Source organism: Neodiprion pinetum, chromosome 1 (genome assembly GCF_021155775.2).
Source record: "Neodiprion pinetum isolate iyNeoPine1 chromosome 1, iyNeoPine1.2, whole genome shotgun sequence".
Taxonomy (NCBI): Eukaryota; Metazoa; Arthropoda; class Insecta; order Hymenoptera; family Diprionidae; genus Neodiprion; species Neodiprion pinetum.
In genome coordinates, this window is record NC_060232.1 from 29,444,954 (window position 1) to 29,466,745 (window position 21,792).

Sequence of the window (21,792 nt, forward strand, 5' to 3'; positions counted from 1 at the left end):
TTGACGTTTCAGCTAATCAAACCTTTCATCTGTTTCAGCTGCTAATCAAACCTTTTATCAATTTCAGCTTATCAAACCTTTTATCTCTTTCAACTAATCAAACGTTTTAACTTTTTAGCTCATCAAACTTTTTGACGTTTTAGCTAATCAAACCTTTTATCTGTTTCAGCTGCTAATCAAACCTTATGTCTGTTTCAGGTAATCAGACTATCTTTATCAGCTAATCAAACTTTTTGTCTGTTTCAGCTAATCAAACGTTTTAACTTTTTAGCTCATCAAACTTTTTGACGTTTTAGCTAATCAAACCTTTTATCTGTTTCAGCTGCTAATCAAACCTTATGTCTGTTTCAGGTAATCAGACTATCTTTATCAGCTAATCAAACTTTTTGTCTGTTTCAGCTAATCAAACGTTTTAACTTTTTAGCTCATCAAACTTTTTGACGTTTTAGCTAATCAAACCTTTTATCTGTTTCAGCTGCTAATCAAACCTTTTATCAATTTCAGCTTATCAAACCTTTTATCTCTTTCAACTAATCAAACTTTTTGACTGTTGCAGCTTATCAAATCTTCTGTCCGTTTCAATTGATTTGTCCCTTTGTTCGTTACTTATATTTCTTACTCATCTAAGCTAATTATCTTTTTGTCTGTATCGACACATGTCATTAATTGTATTTTCATCTGTTCCAGGTAACTGAGTTTTATTGACTATACTGAAAAATCAACGTTTCAATTTTCAGGCTTAGGTCTGGTTGTACAACCCTTCATACATAATCAAAACAACTATCTTTTATCCATAATTAGAACAGTTATCTTTCATCGATAATAAATAGTCAGCGGGTTATATGAACTAAAATATTTCGAACAAACTGCGAATATACGCGAGAACGAATTTATTGGAAAAAACAAGTTATCATAATAACATGTGAAAAAAAGTCATGTGCAATTTTTGGAAGAACGTAAGATCGATCTTGCAAGTATTCTCCGTGGAGTAGGCCTACTGGGGATACCACGTAAAAAAAAACGCGCCAGATGCTCTACCGCTCGCGGTGGTGTGGAAACGAGTATAAGTGAAATTATTTTCACTGGTCAAATACTAACATGTAGTTTTTCAAATGATAATTTTATTTAAATCATGCTTCGATAATGTGTAACGCGTGTGAAATCGTAATACTTTCGGATTTCACTAGTTTAGGCAGAGTGAATTCCACGTAAAAACATTTTTCTTTTTGATAAATTTCGTTTTATAATTAAAGTCAACAAGGTGCACATAAACTTTTAGTAATTTAGAGTTTGGAAATCCAACATATTTCTATTTATTGTGCATCTATTTAGATAATATTATTTTTGCCGATATTTCGGAGTTAGATTGACATTGCTGAATTTGACCCAAATGAATTTGCGTAGTTGAAAAGTATACGGCGTCCATACGGGGTTATATGAAAATTTCAGCCTGCTCCCGTTCGTCATTCCATTGGCATACTATTCGACTCTGTATGATCTGTGTACACGCGGTGAGCGATGGTAAATTCAGTTCGTTTCGGCTCTACCTACCGACCGCTTACCGGATTGCGTTGCGCGTGAAGCAACGGCCTCTGTGACTATCGAAATTAGTACCGAAGAAAACGTAGTTTGTGTTGGCGCGGCGATACTTGCCGGGTACAAAAAACCTGAGTAAGACCTTTCTGTCTTGCTAGTTCTCGGTAGTTTTCTGCTATTTCTTCCGCATTGTGCACGCGTTGCACATTGGGAACTACACTGCTGATTTACGAAACGACGGCGACGATGTTGTCTATCGCAAAGGATTCGTTGAAAAAGTCTCACAATTTTTATGTATACAACAAATCATTCACTTGCATAACGTCTCTGCGTGCAAAGTTTACGCGGCATGTCGAAAAGACCCAGTGTCACGAATCGTGCGCGGAAAATGGTACGTTCCTAATGCCGAGAAGTTTAAATAACCTATAAGCATGATGCAATTACAAAAGTGTGAATTCTTGCTTAACAAAAGTTTTCATTGGATAAAGTCCTCGTTGATATGTTCGAAATTTTATCTTTATAATGTTTCAGTCATCCGTCAGCCAAATCACAACACGAAACAAGAGGTAACGATGCAAAGTTCTTCCTCTCATCAGCAGACAATGTACGTTCAGAAGGATTTTTTTACTTCTGCACAAAGGTAATATTCGTGACTAGCACACAATTTATGCTCATTTATTCTACACTACAATGTTTTCTTGCAAACAAAACCAGCTCATTCTTAGGCTATTTCATTTTTGCAATAATACTGATCGTCAGCACCAAATGTTGGAAATAACTTGCCATCAACTTTACTCACATATATATTTATGATTAATATGATTCGAAGAATAAATACAAAGCCTGGATTGAATTTTTATTTCAGTATTCTTTGTTGCAGGTCTCACGGTAAAGAAATCGAACAGAACATACTTGATGTATTGTTGGCCAATCTTCTGAAAGCTAATGGTATAGACAAGCAGGGTACCTTCTTACACAAGACGATGAGCCATCTCATGGCTGTGAAACTGCAAGCGATACGTACCACTTTGGAGGATAACTTAAAATTACCTCCTTCCGTGCTATATGTGAATAGAACAATTGATCGATACAAAAAACATGAGATACCTTATTTTAAGGTATCAAAGACAGAACAATTTTTGAGAGAAAACGATTCAAGGGCAATGTTATTGTCTAAGAAATTGACAAAAAGTCCTGCTTTGAACTGCATCAACACGTTTCATACCAGTGCATTAAACAGAGTTTCTTTTGATGATGAAATGAACAAAAAAATGCATAATCAAAGGTCACTTGCCAAAGACGACAATGTAGATTTTAATCATCAGCATGAGGATCACAATGATGATTTTCATTTTGAATCAGTAAATTGGTTGAAAGATGAATCAAATAATAAATTCCGTCCAAATGACAAATTGGAAAATGATTCCTTGGCAGAAGCAATGGATTCCTTTGTGGAGAGAACTGTAAGAAGAAGGCATGTGAAAAGACATTCTCAAACCTTACATTCAGGTTGTAGCAAAGAAGATCAAAATAAGGGCATGTCAGATACTGCAAAAAAAGTTACCGTCAGCCAGGAAAGTATGTCTTTCAGTAGCTTCTATTACTAAAAAGTTGTTAGCAAGTGAATTACGCACTTTTATTTGAATAATTTCACATTTCAAATAACTCAGTAAACTCTATGTGAATCAACTGGCTTATTATTTACAGAACTGGAAAAGTTGTACCCAGATCCACGAAATGCGATGAATAAAATTTATTCCATTGTCAGCACAGAATTCAAAGATCCAAAGTACATGGTGAAAGTAAATTTTGAATCTATATTGCCAAACAAGGGTAAAATAAGAATCTGGCAAGCTACCTACAATGTATTGTGGCCAAATGAAATGAGTTTCACGGCTATAGCTAAAACAAAAGCAGCTGCTTCTAGCGCAGCAAGTCTTAAGTGCTTACAACATTTGGTATCAAATGGAAATGTGAAAAATGGTGTGCCAATGGTTTATGGCCCTAATGAAATTAACGATATTATGAATTCACCAATCAGAATAGAAATTCGGCCAAAGTTAATTGAGAGTGTAAATCAACTTCTAGATCGTTACAGTGAGGTACGCATACTCAATATGTCTAGGCTTGTGATTCGAATCTTGAAACTTATTTACAATGATAATTTGTAGAAATATACATTTATTCATTAGTGGATACATTTTAAGCAAAATTTCCCATTGCTCTAGGATATAGCACCACTTTTGAGGAATTCAGAAGCTGAACCAAATAATATTAACTCATCACAAATTGAAATGATTGACAGTGACGAAGATATTTACGAAGGCGAAGCGATTTCACCCACAGTAACCAATATGATTCAAGCATCTGATCGCTTACTTGATCCACTTAGAGCAACACCATTAATCCAACATAGTAAAGCGACTCTGGATAAACGAGATATGGAAATGTATCAGAGACTCAAAGCAAGGCAAACTGACAGCCACATCAATTTACCCATCATGAAGTACAGGTGAACTGATTAAGATTGACTAAGAATTTTGAAAAGTAGAGAAAAAATTGTTGAAACCCCACAAATTTAAAGTCTCTAAAAGCTTTGAATCTTGCACTCTTTTATTGGAGATTTACTATTTTTATATTTTAAAATGATGGCTATGTCAATTGCTTTGTTTGTAACAAAACAATAAGCATGAATCACGTCGATGCCAACAAAAGTTTATTGGGGATCCATTGTACGCTAAGTCGGTGAGATTAAATATGATGAGAGTTAGAGAATATTTTATGCAAATATTACATTTTTCTTTATTAATTTCTGGGGACAAATATATGAAATCAGGAAAAGTGTCAGAAATCAAGTTTTCTGGCATTAGACCTAGCTTTTTCGGAGTGTTTGGATCATTACAGCAAAATATTTTTTTTTTTTTTTCTTTATCCAATCTGGGACAACTTTTCTCTGTTTTTTACACGAAAAAAGTCTTCAAAATTACCGATCTGAAGGCATCTGGCCACCCAAGTGACTTGGGAAATGGGTATATTCTAAAAAAAATTCATAAATTCGAAAGTTTAAAACGGAATATGTTTATCTTCGAACACATAGTACAATACGATCTTACGAATACGTGAAATAAATTTCAGACAAAAATATTAAAAAATGTTAAGGCAACAGCAATTTTTGTACAGGTCCTCTGTATAACTGGCTAATTTTTATATCACACGATTTTTTTTGCAAGAGTTCATGTCGAGAATAATAGTATAGTTCTATAGGATTAAAAATTCTAGAGGAAATTGTATTAACAGAGATGTACGAGTTGATAAATTCCATAATTTGCACAACATTTCTCTGAAACTATACAATTGCAAAAAATGTGTTCTACCGTTGTTCAATCATGAGAAGAATTTCCCAACTTTTTAGCATTCACAGAATTTAATACCGAGGAATGGGAAGGAAATTGTGGAAACATGCGTATAACATTGAAAGTTTTCATGAATTTTACCCGTCTGCCGCTGATCTTTGCCATAGTCATTTTTAAACCGACGATTAAAAAAAAAAAAAAAAGAACGTTGCGCGCGCACGTGGCGCGTGTATGACGTATGCATGTTATACGTATAATATGTATGTCAGAACCACGTGGTCCGATCGTCCTTCGCCTTGCCTCGCAAACGAAGGCGCATGCGGCAATGGGGGGCAACCTTGCGCGGGATCACAACCTCCCTGCAAATTGGCTTATCGCCATTTCATATCGCGAATATATTCGCGAATGTGAGGGAGCGACACTTGTTTGCAAAATTGGGAACATCGTCATCATGACCTTGACCCACCAAATGTACAGCCAACCGGAGTTTTCTACCAGGTTGCCCGCATTTTTAGACTGCGGTGACCCTGGCCGGTTCTACCGCTTGGCAAACGAGGAAGCTCAAGCCTTCTCACCGGCCTTGGCCGGTGCTGGTGGCCGTCAAGTGACGATAAAATACACACGGCGACCTCCAAGCCACGAGCTGACCGTGATTTTCGCGATACGTGGCCTCCAATCCTCATTTTTCAAACATTTGCGCTGATTGCGCTATGAACGTGCTCAAGAATTAGCCTTGACATGATATTAAACTGCGAATTATGCAATCACCTTGCGTTTTCACGCGATTTCTTCAAACAATATTTTACTCACTTGCCCATCTAAATTAGATTTCTTAGTCGTGCATAATCGGCAGTAAGAATTGCAAAAATCATTTGAAATTTTTTACCGTTTGCAGATCGATCCTCCGTTGTAAATTACGATGCGTTATGCGCAAGTGTCATACGCATTCTTTTTATCTCATAATTTGCGAAGAATAAGTTTTCATCTTTATTCTAACGAAATTTATACGTATTTACGAGCATCTATCGGCATTGGCGATATCTGCGCGAACTCTATTTCGGTCGTATGGTATTCAAGTGGGGGAAGCGTGACGTGATTTGACGCGTATCTTCACCGCTTGACGATACGTAGGAATGTCAAATGACGTATTCATGACGCGCCGAAATCCTTGCGTGCGTATTTTCGAACCGTTTTAGATTCTGAACATGCCGACAATAGGTTCAATTTTAGCTAATACTGTCGCAGCAACATGCGGTAATGTGCGACAGTTCAATGAATTTGGTACGTTTAAGTTATTGCGCAATTTGATTATCGATTATACATTTATGCCAAATTATTGACGTGCATTGATAAAAATCGAACCTTTACGAATCCGTAATCTTCAATATTTATTTTATACGTGAAGGTAGTTTTATCGGCGTCCCTCAAATATTGAAATCCGGAAAAATTTAAAAACTTAGAAATTTTTGGAAAATTCCAAGTTACTTAGGCAATTTTACTAAAAATCCTATATCAGAGCGTAGTATTGATGCATTTCAAATTATTTGCTGATGTACTATATCCAACATAATTGGTGCTCGATGTTTATATTAAATAGCGTGTGTCATCAGTGTACAAGACACTTTACTGAATTAAAAAAACTAGGATTTGGCTGAATTGTTATGTATTCAGTTTTTATGTACAATGAAAAATACATATGCAACAACAATTTTTGAATTAGAAAATTTGAAGATACGTCAGAAAACTGTTGAGAAAAAATCCCTGATTTCACTAGTATGGTAAACTAGGAGATAGTTCATAAAAAATTTTATTCTGGTGCTGAAGCAAATATTTATAAATACCAACTGCTTGAAAAAATATGTAACGCTAATCATTTTTGTTTGCATTACAGAGAGGACATCATAAAACAAGTTGAAGATCAGCGTGTTTTGGTTGTGAAAGGTGAACCAGGCTGTGGGAAAAGTACCCAGGTACCACAGTTCCTCCTAGACCATTTTACAAACCATGGAAAAGGAACGAACTGCAATATCGTCATCACAGAACCACGTAGAATATCAGCAATTTCGTTAGCCAAGCGTGTGGCCGCTGAGAGAAACGAAAATTTGGGAGACTCTATTGGTTACCAAGTAAGATTGCAAAGTATCCCGCCAAGTGGGCCGAGTGGCGGGATTCTGTTCTGTTCAACTGGAATACTTTTGCGAAGATTGCAGAACAATCCTAACTTGGTTGGATGTTCACATGTAATTTTGGATGAAGCGCATGAACGGGACTTGAATACAGACGTATTGATTGTATTGCTGAACCGAGCATTGCAAAGAAATCCGAATCTGAAACTGATCATCATGTCTGCCACGATAAACGCTGGCTTATTTGAGAAGTACTTTGATTGCAATACGATCATGGTTCCTGGCTTTATGCACCCAGTGAAAATGCATTTCTTGGAGGATATAATGCGTCTTGGCATTAGGGATATAACGCATCAAGATATGAATCTACCAAACCCATCTGTAAACGCTGAACAACTAGGGAAATTAGTTGAGTGGATCTCAAAAAACAAACCCAACGGTGCTATCTTATGCTTTCTCCCAGGATGGTCTGAAATACTAAAAGTAAAACGATATTTAGAAGAGAGATTGAGCTCTAACACTCACCTGATTCTGCCTGTTCACTCACGGCTTCCTCATTCTGATCAGTTAATGATTTTCAATAAAGCACCTTACGGAATCAGAAAAATAATTCTCGCAACGAATATAGCTGAAACTAGTATAACTATTGATGATGTAGTATATGTTGTGGATTCTTGTGCACACAAGGAAGTCCGGATTCATCATGACACAGGTGGTTGTAGTATTGACAATCAATGGGTATCACAAGGAAATATAAATCAGAGGTAATTGATTAAATATATTTCTCGTAAATGTATTGTAAATTTATTTCACAAACTCCTGATTGAACGATAATGTTCGATCAGATAAAGATTTCATTTGGTTTTTCTTCTAAACTCGAACATTTTTTATACCATTTGTGTATCCAGGAAAGGAAGAGCTGGTCGTGTGCAGCCTGGTGAGAGCTACCATTTCATAACTAAGGATAAATATGAATCGCTTGACAAGTTCCCATTACCCGAAATTATGCGGGCTGAACTCCACAAAGCTGTTTTGGACTGCAAAACGTACACATCGGAAAAAGCAGCAGAATTTTTCTCTCAGATGCCTGAACCACCGAAAATAACATCTGTGCAGCATGCAGTTAACGAATTAATCGAAATTGGCGCGTTAAATAAGAACGAGGACCTGACGGCATTGGGAAAAAGAATTGCACTATTCCCTGTTGACCCTAGACTAAGCAAAGCTATGGTTTACTCTGCTATCTTTCAGTATGTATTAATTTTTTTCTGCTTATGCTGCTAGAGTTGTCCGGGAGTTCGCTTTGTTTTCTCACATATTCAAATTTGTACGCTCATTGTACTGGTAGATGAAATTGAAAGTGAAATCTTTACCAAACGTGTTTCACAGAGAGAGAGAGAGGTAGGTCGAGTTTGGGGTTAAAAGCAAGAGTGAAAGTAACCCACTGACACCGAAAGTGGGTTACCTCTTGATCTGCTAACACGATTGGAGCAACGATGTCAGGTCGCCAGAAGTAAAAGTGACATCGCTGCTCATTCTCTCACTTTTAGTGTATACATGCATGTATGTTGGTATATTCTCATTCTAACCTGGTTTACCATTTTTCAGGTGCGTAAACCCAATTGTAACACTGACGTCGATACTGTCTTCAGACGTTGAAATATTCATGGATAGGTTATATGACAAATCACCAATGAGAAAAATAAAGGCTGAATTTGAGCCTATGAGCGATCATCTTGCCTTGGCTTGGCTATTCGAGCAATGGAATGTGTATGCCAATCAAAGCCAAAACGAAGCTTATCAATTTTGCAAAAAAGCGCAGCTTCAGTTTGGCAGGATGATGCTCTTGAAAGGTTGGTATTTGGAATTAAGTAATTTATTTTATACTTTGTTACTTCGGGTTGAATAAAACGAATTATATCCTGCAAAATTTATTTCGCTTTTCCTTGATATGCGGTATTTTTACAATCAAAGCATACGAACCGTTTCAAATTTCTCTTAGCAAATACGTGTTTTTCAGTCCATTCATTTTATCTTATTTCTGCTTGCATTGTAGACCTGAAAGATTTGTTCGGTCAGCATCTTGCTCAGTGCCGTATGATTGGCACGTACGAAAATTGGAAAGACTTAGGTTCACATCTAAACACAAATTCAACAAATGACGAATTGGTACGTGGTGTCCTCCTTGCTGGATTAGGAAGGGTGCTCCTGAGAAGAGATGGAGAATTTAAAAATGGTAGATTCAAGAAGGTTAAGAATGTTATGCTGATGCAGTAAGTACTCGTTGATTCTTATCGATTATACTAGCGTAGCTCAGTGAATTTAATTAGGTGCATTAGATCTCTGTAAGAATAATCTATTCCACTTGATGGAGTATTTAGCTATGATTTCTATTCCATTTATATAGGTATTCAAATTATGGTGTGTCGGATATAAATTGTGTGTTTAGGCTTTTTAATACCATAATCCATATGTTTACAGAGATGGACGGAGAGCAACTTTAACACCTGATAGCGTCAATTATAACAGAGAAAAATGGCCAAGTCCTTACCTCACCTACCAACGGCATGTTCACAGCAGTGAAAGAAGAACTACTCTTATTCGGGAAAGTAGTATTATTTCACCACTCACCGTCTTATTGTTCACTGAAGGAAATATTGAGGCACATAATGTAAGTTTTGTTTCGAACTTAAATTTCGTTTTGTAGTTAACGGAATGGAACTAAGTGTAGATGAATTGAAGGTTTAAGTTATACAATTTCTTCAACATTTGAGTACTTGACATCCAATTTGTTTATAGTACTATCTGTGACCATATACCATAACTATAGGTATATGGTACATTCAAGATTTCAAGTTCTGCTATCCATCTTCATGAAGCGAAGTAATTTTTATTCATTAATTTATTCCAACATCAAAATTTTACAGTATCGGAAAAACAAAGTCGAAACTACCGATGTCTTACTGACATTCCAAGATAAGAAAAACGTCCGGCTCATTTGCAGCGAAGAGTAAGAATGCGTTTTTAATTATTCCTCCACCTCAACTAATCTTTGTCCATTTTTCACTTTATTTATATTGTAACCATTATCTTTACAGAACTGCAGACTTGTTACTGAATCTGAGGAGTTCTTTGCAGAATGTAGTGCGTTACTTAATCGAAAACCAAGGTTTGGCTAATTGTGACGAGAACGTCAGGGCTATTGAGTCGTTTAAAAAGGAACTGTTCAATTTACTCTGTAAAATTTTAAACGAAGCAAATGGACTGGATGATCAATCTGAAGGGTCTATTCGTCAAGCTGAAGAAGAGTGGTAGTATCAAGTTAGTATGGTTTTTCTTCAAGAAACATACTTTCTGTTGGTGCGATACATGTTTTAATTGTGACATCCCGATCCAGAACTGGACTCTTTCAATATACGTTGTGGTCATTTGGTGAAGTTAAAAACAAAGTTTTTCGTGAGGGTTTCATGCCCTGCGCCAAGTGTTGTAGGGTGACCCAGTGACCCTATTATTCTTATGAAACGTCTACTTCACCGAATCCTCTCAGTGTAACACCGTATTAGTCCAAGTATAAGTCGAGGTTTTTTGTCGCCGATATTTCCGTAAAAATTCGTGCTTAAGTTATACGCGGGATTGACTTACATTCGGGACATGTTTGGAAATTTTATTTATCGCTGGAAAAAACTTATTTTTAACTTAAGTATTCATAAATATGTATAAAAAGGCAATATTAAAAAAAAATATTCCTACTTCTGTGATGATAACATGTCATAAAATGCGACTTATATTCGATTCCTATAAAATATTCCTGGAAAGAAGTCGAAAAAATGGGAGGCGAATTATGTTCAGAATTGACTTATACTCAGGGTAATACGGTATTTGTTAATTTGAATAACGTCGTGAAAAGCTTTATTGAAAACTATTAAATTTAAGATAGTCCGTCAGCTGGATGTTGGACGAATTCATAGTTGATATGTATTATAATTTATTCCTAATTGTTTCCTAGGATATAGTATATAAATGTAAATTTGTATCAAATGAAGCAATTCTCAGAATACTTATTTCATGGCTATTAAACCACCCAAGCTTTAAGATTTATTGAGATAGATGGACTCTAGGGGTATTGCATAAAATTTTTCTCAGATTTGTTTTTTGTGGGTTGGACTGTTTGTATGTTCAGTAATTGGACCAGTCTACCAATGGGTTGAGATGTTTTGAGTTGAGGTAAAAAAGACGGATACTTCATACGATTCAGTGTTAATAAATTTCAGTTGGACATCTCGCATACAACTACTTTTGTAAAAATTGTGGAAACTTGGTTACTAGATCTAGTCACCTTGTTGCCTAAGAGTTTTGAATCTCCTTTTAGGAACTTTATGTCGCTAATAGTAAACTAATTAATGCTCAGACATTGTTTAAGTTGGCGCAGTATTGCATGCAGAGGTAGCGTTTCAGTGGACGTGTTGTAACTGCAATGACTAATACACAGGCTGTTGAAATTTGTATAAAATGTTAGATTCACTTTGCTATTCTTTTTAATATTATCTCGTGTGATATATTTTCATTTATTGTATATTATATTATTTATTACAAGATTAAATTATACTAAGAACAGCCTTAAATAAGTTAACGTTTTACACATCTATAATATTTTGATATTAGAGCAATATAAAGTGACATTGCTTGTATATAAAATGATGGTCATCACTTTCCTGTATAATTTTGATTTCGTTCACAACTTGGTCCCGAGCCCGGATCTTGTATAATTCATAAAAAAATATAATAAAATATAACTTCACGTCCAAGTCGTCTCAGTTACAGCACGGTACACATCTTTGACTGGAAACAAAATAATCAATTACGAAAGGTAGAAAGTACATAGAACGCTCCGAAAATACGTCGTATAAACAAAAGTACAGAGTTGTCCACGATGCTTACTTTCACTTTTGAATTAGATGCACTGCCTCCATTAACGCCATTTTGCAATTCCTGTTTTTTCCCTTTGAATAATTTCGCAATTTTTCCTATAACACGAAACGTTTCTGTTTTTATTGGTATTGTATCGGGGAAAAAATTGTTTTACGTAATAGAAATTCACATACCTGTTTTTTGCGGCGGAGGTTCTATTACATCAGCATCGTCCTGCGCCGTTTCCGTCTCTCCTTTTTCCTGTTCCTTTTCAAGTTCTTCTTCGTGTATATTGTTCTCTTTTTCTTCCGTTTGTCGATCACTGTCTGGAACCGGTTGTTCTTCTCCATTTATTGATCGAGCTGTTTTAGAACTTCGCCGCGTATCCGATTTCTTAATCGTTTCCTCAAGCTCATGAATTTGATTGTTTTCTTCAAAAGGACTTTTAGAATCCCCAGTTCCATTCATCGACACGTTACCGGCGCTTTTTGCGGATTTGTTCGAAAGCGATGCACTCTTCCCTTCTTTTACCGCTTCATCCGACAGACCAGATTTTTGTCTAGGTGGCTTAGGAGGAGGGATTTGATGTTCGTCCATGGGAGATGCTGGCTTTTCCATTGCCAAGGCAGAGCTAACGGGTGATTTAATTTGCCTATCAGTCGATCGATTACTTCTCGCTGAAATGGTAGATCTCAAACTAGCGGTCGCTGATTGCATCCTTTCCACCGATTGCTCGGCGTTGTCTACTCTTCCAGAATCGTCTTTGTTCGTCTGATTGTTGTTCGTTGTTTCGTCAGTTTCGTTGGCTAGTTCGTTCAGCAATTCTTCAGTCTTATTCTCTTCCTCTATATAGTCGGCGAGCTTCTTAGGGAATTCCGGTTTCTTAATATTGTTCATCGCGTCTGTAACACTGCCCATCATACCCTCGGCGGTTTTTTTCACCACCTCGACGTCTTTCTTGACGGTATCGGTAACATTTTTCACCACGCTTTCGACGTTGCTCTGTAGTTCCGTCTTCGCATTCGTCAAAGTGTCCTTCACCTTATCCTTCGTCTCTGTAATGCTATTTTCAACAGATTTTATCGCGTTGTCGAGATCGTTCTTGTCTGGCAATATGTCACCTGCAATTCGACCAAGCGCCGCGATCTTCAACGGTGGCAGAGAATTCTTCCTCGCGACGTGTTCCTGAAATCCGAGACTTGGACTTTATACTCCGCGACAATGATTAAACATACTACATTTTTTTTGATGTATCGGAATTTACCGGTTCCACACTGGCAGGCTCTTCCTCAACTTCTTCGCGTCTTTTGCCGATGAGAATTGTGTGACAACCGCCGCATGAGACCTATGAAACAATTTAGAAATTTGTCAATGGCGGTCGAAAGTTCACAACAAATATTGCAGTAACATATGTAATTGGTCATACATCGGTTATCATGAGTTCTTCATATTTAGCCCCATATGTTATTTCGTGGACGTTGTTTTCATTTTCTTCAAGACCGAGTTTCCCGTGTCTTCCATCGCCGCACATAAACAGCTTGCCAGATTCTGTAAAAATCATGTATTTTGTTTAAAGAAAAAAAACCGTGAGTCTACGGCGCTCAATATTTCGTTCTTAAACGTAACTTCGTTTTTTCTCGAATATCCCAACATTCTTTCCGTCGACTACCCAGGTAGCACATATCCAATTTGAAATTTTTTATTTAGGTTTAATTGAATGCGACTAAGTTTGGACTCTAACTCTGATTTTTATGATACCCAAAATTGAGTTATACTTCGTACAAGTTCAATTCTTGCCTATAAAAAATCTCCGGTTAAGCAATTCGACACAATATTATAAACGAAAAAGCCACAACGTAGATAATGATGGTTAAGGGTCATTGTTTTAATTGCCGAATACTCAAACCGGAATAAAAATAAGTCAAACGCGTCGTGAAATTTTTTCTTCTTCCGTCTTTTATCAAATTTAATTTGGGTTTCATAACTTTAAATCTTGTAGCGCGTAACGCTAGCCTTTTAAATTTGTACCCCCAGTCCAACTAAAATCCTGTTTCTTGATCGATGATAAAAATGCAGGAAGCATTTTTCCGTCATTATCGGTACACGCAATATTTATTACCTACCCGTAACTAAAGCCGTGTGACTTTCTCCGGCAGCGATTTCGGTGATAACTTCTCCCTCGGAAACGCCACGCGGAAGAAGCTTCGGCGTTTGTACTTCTGTTACGTCAACACCCATCCCTAATTGCCCGCTGACGTTGCTTCCGAAGCAGTAGAGTTCGCCGGTTTCTGAACGTGAAAAATTTAACGTTACGTCGCTGTTTTCTGTATCTTCGATTTCAGAGTAGCTGCATGAAGCACGCCAATTTCGATTCTTTCAAATCCTTTGCAGACAACTTCGAAGCAGCTCAACTCTGAACTAAAAATATTGATAGCAATGTATCGTTTACCGGTTAGAACGAGACTGTGGTGTCCTCCACAAACGATCTTCGCAGCTGGACTCGGAAGCTGCAACTGTTTCGGAGCGGCTTGGGTAGAGAAGTTGACAACGATTCCTAGCTTGCCACTTTCAGCCTCGCCACAGACGTATATGAGGCCGCTTTCTTAAAAAATAATTAAACTTGATTGGTAAAAGGAAAGTGAGAAAGAGATTAAAAAATCCGAAAAAATATTCGCTGGTCAATGACCATAGAAGTAACTTTCTTGGAGATGAGCGAATACATTTTATTGACTAAACCTGTTTTTTTTTTCCATAGGATCAAAAGTATTTCTTATTACTCGTCAAACTGACAAGTGCTAACACTATAAGTTATTGATTCTTCTAGTATATGTACCGGTCAAAAACGCCGTGTGATAGTATCCGGTGCTGATCGCTTTTATGATTTCTGGAATCGGAACCTTCGTCGGCTTGTTGACTAAACCGGAAGTACCGGCCAGCCCTAACTGTCCCTCAAGATTACTGCCCCAGGCGATGACTCCCCCGTCACTGAGAAGTGCCATAGAATGATGAGACCCAGCGGCGACCTGCGATATGCTTGGTCCAGTCGATCCGCAATCGTAAATCAGAACAGGAGTAGTCGAACTGTCTCCAGCAGCCAATCCTCCGCGACCTAATTGACCTTCCTGGTCGCTTCCGCATGCAAAGATCTTTTGACCACCTGGACAATATGCAATATGCAATATACTTCACTTCCTTTATCTTTCTGATATATTTGTTATTATACTTTGCGATTTGGTGTGCGTTTGATATTCGAGAAACTCTCAAGTCGGACCTCGGGGACTTTTACCTGCTTGAAACCAGACGTCCAATCAGTCTCGGGTAGACGGGTTGCACGTATTCAAAGGACTCTTTCATTTCTAATGAGTTTTCGGGTACGAGAGGATCGATAGGCGTATATATCTGTCTCTTGATAATCGGGTGAAGTGTATCGTTCAATATAAGAGGTTGGTGACCTTACGATCTTGTCAAATAGTGCGAGTGCTTGGATCAGAATTGATAAAGAAATCGAACGCTTACCAGTACATATCAGAGTGTGAGCTCTTCCGCACGCAACGTTAGTAACCTTTTCTGGTTTCAGGACTGAAAGGGGTCAATGATTTAAAAAAAGTAAAATACACGAAAGACGATGACTTTTTTTTGTATCTACAAAACGGTTCTCACGCTACTCACTCTTTACGCAAGACGGTTTGCTAACGTGGTTCTTGTGCCCGAGGCCCAACTGCCCCCAGTCATTGCTCCCGAAGACGAAAAGTCTGCCGCTTTCTGAAAAAGCAATGGTAGAAAATTATGTTCAATATTTTATGCTATTGAGTTTTTAGCTAACATATCGTTCACCGAGAAATGTTGAAGAAAAGAAAACCATTGGGTAGTAACTACGAGGAGTGAAAATGTTTACTTCAAAGATAACGTTTTTCGCAGCGGCCTCGCATCCGATAGCGTGTATCTGTAGCCTTTACTTGAACGCGCATACAAGGAAACGAGTGAGGGTAATAAGCGCTTTTTCTTTTTTCTTCCTGAATTTACGAGTGGGCAGCCAACGTTACTTGGGCATAAGTTGTTAGCAGATTTAGAAGGGCAAGCGGTGCTTTTCTAATCGACTTATGTTAATTTGACTCAAGGTAGCTTTCGCTATAGCTACGAATGGTATGTGTAATGGTGGCACGTTGAATACTTTTACACAGTTTTTTAAGTCACGATGAGTAATCACTTGAACCTGGTAATTGGCGTTAGTTTCTTTCACCGCGTGCGTCAGCGCGATTGCAAAATAAAAAAAATCACTTCGAACGAACAGAGTCGAAAGACATTGTTGATAATTTTCGACTAAATTCAAGACCTAAAAGCCGAGTTATTCTCCTTTTTTTTGTGTGAAAATTAAACTTCAGTTTATCGACTAGCAAAAGATGGTTTTTTGGTAACACCTGCGACACGGAGCTTTTCCTTCCATAACCGTTATTCGCCTGCATTTTCTTCATCTAAAATGCTACCCTTCTACTCGAAAGCTTCGCTGCACCTCACATGAGCGTTTGCAACTTTAACAGGCGTACAATATTTGCATTATTGATTCCCAGGCATAACTGGACAGTGGGCATTCGGTGTGCGTGTGTATATTGTGTGCAGAATATAGTGTGGACAGAACAATGTGCAGGAATAATGGTTTGCGTTGCTACGCGTCGGACCTAGCATCAGAAATTGCAAATCGGGTTAGCTTCGATCCTGAACTTTACACTCGCACCTCGGGTCCTGTGACTTTTGCTCTTTGTCCTGACAAGAACCGTACATTCTAATGAACGCGAAGGAAGGTCAGGTGAGGACGGGGTCGGTACAGGACCTTTTGCAACGTCGAGATTGCGTGAAGGGATAAGAATCCAAGCCGCGTTCTATATATAAGACTTCGCCGAAGCCGTGTATATGCTAATATATCCTTACCAATTCTATCGCGTCCTCAGAACCCCTGCGGTTATTTTTGGCTCATATAGTATGCCACCTCTAATGCCGTTGTGTATTTTCTCGCCACTACGTGCGACCCCGAATTTTTCTTCAAACATGAAACTTTTTAATCCCGATGAGGTTCTACTGTTTTTCGGTGGTCTTTGAACTCACAGAGTAAAATAGCTGGGCATGTATGTGCGTACATACATGCATACCCATACTCGTAACAATAAGAATGTTATGCCATATTCAACTTTTCGTTCGCGTCGTCCAGTCATTCGCGACACGAGGACACGGTTGTTCCGTTAGGTATAGATTGCTCGGTATTGCGACTGCGATGTCGTCGTTACGTGACCGTTCCTCGGCTATAGTATACCGCGGTTCATCGAAGGTTTTTTTTTATCGGCCTGTTGATCTAACAATAAGTTTCAGCCAACGCATGCGAAACTCATAGATCAATCCCGGTGAATAGAACAAGTCATATGCTAATTCTCTTATCGCAGGGTTCTGCAATATACATGTATAAAGTATAATACACGTACACCATTCGCGTTAAGTTGCAAATTAATCCTATCTGCAACGCGATGGTATGTTTTAAAGGTATTGCCTCAGAATTTTGGGTAACTGTAGTCTTGCATGCACAAGAGGTATCGGTTATTTCCCGTTTGCAAAACTTGGGAAACTATTTTGTAAAGACATTCGTCTCTGCGAGCGAATATATATTTGTTTTTTTTTTTTTTTTAAATCAGGATTCGCAGGAATATTGACGCTTGGGGAAAGTTCAGTGATAATACCCATGTAAAATGAAAATGTGAACACGTGGCCGTTTGATTGAACAGCTGCTTGATATTCGTTCACGTATATCGATTTTTACGTAAATCATTTAGCTTGCCAGAACCTTAATCGATACTACGCATCACCTGTCGCATATGTCGGTTCCTCGTATACTTATATACGTATAGGTGCACGTATGTACGTGTGGCACCATTACGTCTAAATCTAATCGCACAGTTCTTTTATCCGGGCAGCAGGCGCTACCATCAGGTGAGAAATACGGGTATATGTACATACGTGTTAAATTTACTGATTCTACACTGCTACTTGACCACGGCGCGAAGCCATATTACGAGGACGATAATTGCGAAGTGAAAATTATTGAAAAGCTACCTGTGCGCAGAAATTTAGTGTGTCTGTTGTGAACTTGTAGGTACTTTCTGCAGTTTTGAACATCGCTGCACTTTGGAGAGATTGACACATCCCAGTAACGATATGGTGAAGGTTTTGCAGATGCTTATAGTATTCAGAGGGAATTCCTGGAAAACTGGGAATTCGCGCTGAAATTGCCATTTTTACAGCCACCCACTGAGAAACAAATTTAAAAAAATAAATTGACACAATGTCGAATTTTCAAAAACGTGAAAATCGATTTCATAGAATCTTTAAAATACACAGAAAGTGGAAGCATAGAAAAGTCAAATGGAGCTGTGATATAAAATTGTAACAACGAATAAGAATATAACGGCATTGTGACTGTTCTATATTCTGAGTTTCTATACCTTACCTTTTGTTTTGACTTTTCTGTACTTCGGCTTTCTACATTTTGAAATTCTATGAAATACACTTTCGCGTACTTGAAAATACGATATTGTTTTCTCTTTATTGACTGATTTTTCTAAATTTTTGACGACACCCGAATTCATCAATTCTACACATCGTCGAATACGACGGTGTTCAATGTTGATTATATCATGATGACGCACAAACGCCGTAGAAATCATTTTATAAGAATATACGGGAGTTTTGAAAAAAATAACCGGGAATATACAGGAATTTTGAATTCTTATATCGCTGGACGCCCTGTATTAGCTGTATACCACAGTGGCCTAAAAAGGAATACTAATTATTTGGCAAAAATTACGAGAATTAATAACTTCCGCTCAATTGGAGTTTCAAAGATGATGTCGAGGGTACAGGAAAAGTTACAAGCAAAACGTGGTTTACAACTCTTGCTAAGAGAAATTTTTAAGTGAACATTGCATAGCCATTCGCCTTTTTCGGATATGCTATCTTTACAAATTATCGCACCGTGACGCTCGTCATCAAATTCCGATAACACGATATGGAAGGCTGGAAAGATTTATTGCCGTTTTCGGCATATGTAGGTGCAGAGGCACCGGAGTAAGTTGCATGCCTAAAAAAATTTCAAGTCTAATCATTACAGCAGTGATGGCACTCACGGCATATGACGGCCGAGTGCTCGTCCCCGCAAACGATGGATACCACCGGGTCCTGTCGGATGAAAAAATGCGAAGCGAAGTTATCGGCAAATCTGCTGCGTCCGATAGTGAATACCGCCCCGGTATCTGAAACAGAAGATCTTTCCTTAACGATTCTCTAGTTGAGCTTGCAATTAGCGATAACGTTGGGTCTCAGGTGCAATGATGAAGAGAACTTTTATTACACCATCATCGTCGACTTGATGGCCGACTTTGAGAGCTTGTAATTTACTCTATGAATTTCAAGCGGGAGTCACGTCATTCGGGTATTTGCTGGCACGTTAAAACCACACATTATGTGCAATATCAGCTTCGAACGTTATGTACGGAATTCGAATAATTGTCTACTTTGGTGCTCTCGGGTAAACCGTGTGTGCTTCTCGCTACGCGAAACACGTGCGAACGGTAAACAATAATATTGAGCTGATATGTAGTATTGATTTCTGTAGTTGATTTCAGGGAGTACAATTGAGCGAATTTTATTTTTGAAACTGGCTTGTGATGGTCGGTTCTGTTCCAATAATGTACCACATCAACCGCCTAATCTGAACAAGTTTAAATTGAATGGAATGGTGCCGTTTGAATAGTTGTGAATAGTGGATTGGTATAGTTTGAAATTCGTCAGACTTCGCATTCCAGGGTGGCGACACGCTGGAAAAACGGGAATAGTCAGGGAAGAGCCAGGGAATTATAATGGTTTTCACGAAAAAACGTATTTTTTTTATAAATTGTTTTCAAACTTCAACCGTGCTTCTTAAATTTAGCTAATCTCGCTTTTGGAAATGGTATTGTGCAATTTCAACCGTTTCCTCCCATGGCCCTCTAACTTCTGGTGTTTCTGGTCGTAAAAGCCATGCAACATTACGCAAGTTCCGTGGAAAAAGGTCAAAGGAATTCTAAATTTTTTCCGGCAAAAGTTAGGAAAAATTCTTTGCCACCCTGTATTCGCTTGATTGTTGTAACGAATTGTGAAATCGCGGGGAGAAAAGGAAAATGAAATTCGGGAACGAAACAGAGGTGAACAGGATGCATCAACGATCATATCCGCACATCAGACGATGGTGATGTGTAAAATAATTTTTTTTTAAATTCAAACTTTTGGATTTGGCGAGAGATAAAGACCCAGTACCCTGCAGCCAATGTACCAATCCTGAAAAGATTGAGGTATAATTGATAATACTGTAATACAAGTAATAAAAACGTAATGATACGTTACACGCAAATTGTGATTTTCCTTAACTTTTTATCGCCGCGTTGATGGCGGTCGAAATGTCAACAGATTAGAAACTACGATTACATTGATTTACCACTTGAACGAAGTATTGCCAACTTTTCGCGGTATCGAGACGAATTAACCAACCGCTTTATCTGTTCTGTAGTTGGTGTGCGTACGACACGTATGTGACAATAGACGTCATTATAACAAAAAAACAAACTTATATTCGAAATATACATATATTTCTTAGGCCCCATATTTTTTAAATGAATGTCAGAGGGTGAAGGGAGCTTGCTAGTTTTACAAGTTTTAGGAGTGGAGTTACGTCTCTTCAATAAATGTACCTATAAACGAACGTATAAGTCCGCGAAACTTTTTTCTATCAAATGTTCGCAACTTCGCAGATTTCGACGATAAGATTACTGAAATATTTGACGGAACAATAATGCACAGTGAATTTTTTCAACGTTATACTGTTCCAATTTCTGTACAAATTAGCATCCTTGTATTCAATCCTTTCAACTATTGAATTCCGTGGATCGAAATGAGAATTGGAAATAATTTTTTCAGCAATCTTCTATCTTCATGTGAATTTGCTTATACTGTTAATTGTCGGAATATTTCGATTTAGAATTTTTCCTAACCGCAAGTATAAAAATGTTTTTTTTTTTGGACCAGAACAAAGATAAATACGTCGAACAAATTACGATCTAGATGATCACTTTGGATGAACGGTAAAAGTCTTTCAGCAAGTTTGAATCTGATTGTCTATAGCGAATACTTTACATTTCCGTTATTCGAACGTGAAACAGATTTATAATGAAAAGAGAATATCAATTAATTGCTTCGAACTTAGTTTTCCCAGTAATGAGGGTAGGAACGAGTCATTTTATACCTATGGCATTGGTGTTGCGTCTAAGACCACGACTTTGATCTAGTTACTTGCTTATAACTTATTCACGATGAAATTATTCCGCCAACCGGCAATTACAACCGCGAGACACGTTTGATAAAAGAAAGAATACTTTTTCTTTGTAAAAATACGAAAAACTGTCAGCGTAAAAGTTCTAATATTAATAGGAATACAATGGATACCATAAAGCAAGGTAAATATCGTGTAAAATATGGAAAAAGTACGATCGCTTACCCGGTATGTTGTCTATATCCGGCAGACCCATGTTTGTGCCTTGTGTCGCGCAACCCGACTGACATTTGTGGCAACACCAACACCGCGTTGCCTAGCAACAGGAAATCAATTAACAAATTTCAAAACAGTACCAATGACGTTAACCAGAGTTCGCCACAGTCGCCGTCGTTTTCGTCCGTCGTTTACGCTATCGGCCGACTGACGTCGCGAGTCTTTTTAATTATTCTATTTTCCTTTATTGAAATTGATTTATCAATTCTCAAACTGACTGTCACACGCTGGCAAGCTTCCGTCAATGTGG

General features: G+C 37.8%; 3 protein-coding genes across 7 annotated transcripts in view; 2 read left to right on the top strand and 1 right to left on the bottom strand.

The window, feature by feature from the left end:
- The first annotated feature begins 1,692 nt into the window (after positions 1 to 1,692).
- LOC124210817 (ATP-dependent RNA helicase DHX30) lies at positions 1,693 to 11,072 on the top strand. 2 transcript variants are annotated; one of them, XM_046609203.2, is made up of 12 exons: positions 1,698 to 1,927; positions 2,068 to 2,176; positions 2,417 to 3,114; positions 3,244 to 3,638; positions 3,765 to 4,048; positions 6,781 to 7,779; positions 7,924 to 8,265; positions 8,624 to 8,868; positions 9,072 to 9,288; positions 9,497 to 9,686; positions 9,943 to 10,025; positions 10,114 to 11,072. In XM_046609203.2, exons 1-12 carry the CDS (start codon positions 1,783 to 1,785, stop codon positions 10,328 to 10,330), a joined length of 3,924 nt encoding a protein of 1,307 aa, XP_046465159.1. In that variant the 5' UTR covers positions 1,698 to 1,782; the 3' UTR covers positions 10,331 to 11,072. The 2 variants fall into 2 exon arrangements, with proteins under 2 accessions (XP_068989213.1, XP_046465159.1); XM_069133112.1 differs by lacking the exon at positions 9,943 to 10,025 and having other exon boundaries at positions 1,693 to 1,927; positions 10,114 to 10,247.
- barc (RRM1_TatSF1_like and RRM2_TatSF1_like domain-containing protein barc) overlaps positions 10,197 to 21,792 on the top strand; it is a 48,559-nt gene continuing 36,963 nt past the window's right edge. The window contains exon 1 of one of the 2 annotated variants that reach the window (XM_046609210.2): positions 10,197 to 10,336. The gene's annotated coding sequence lies outside the window, so the exon portion shown is untranslated. Of the gene's footprint in view, positions 10,337 to 21,658; position 21,792 lie in introns of those variants that run through there. The other variant, XM_046609207.2, reaches the window with a different exon arrangement.
- LOC124210818 (X-linked retinitis pigmentosa GTPase regulator) lies at positions 10,613 to 21,545 on the bottom strand. 3 transcript variants are annotated; one of them, XM_046609205.1, is made up of 12 exons: positions 21,492 to 21,545; positions 19,090 to 19,215; positions 15,593 to 15,685; positions 15,440 to 15,502; positions 14,757 to 15,080; positions 14,373 to 14,525; positions 14,047 to 14,211; positions 13,350 to 13,471; positions 13,188 to 13,268; positions 12,118 to 13,108; positions 11,954 to 12,039; positions 10,613 to 11,854 (listed from the first exon to the last, which is right to left on the bottom strand). In XM_046609205.1, exons 1-12 carry the CDS (start codon positions 21,520 to 21,522, stop codon positions 11,831 to 11,833), a joined length of 2,259 nt encoding a protein of 752 aa, XP_046465161.1. In that variant the 5' UTR covers positions 21,523 to 21,545; the 3' UTR covers positions 10,613 to 11,830. The 3 variants fall into 3 exon arrangements, with proteins under 3 accessions (XP_046465161.1, XP_046465160.1, XP_046465162.1); XM_046609204.1 differs by having other exon boundaries at positions 11,954 to 12,057; XM_046609206.1 differs by lacking the exon at positions 15,440 to 15,502 and having other exon boundaries at positions 11,954 to 12,057.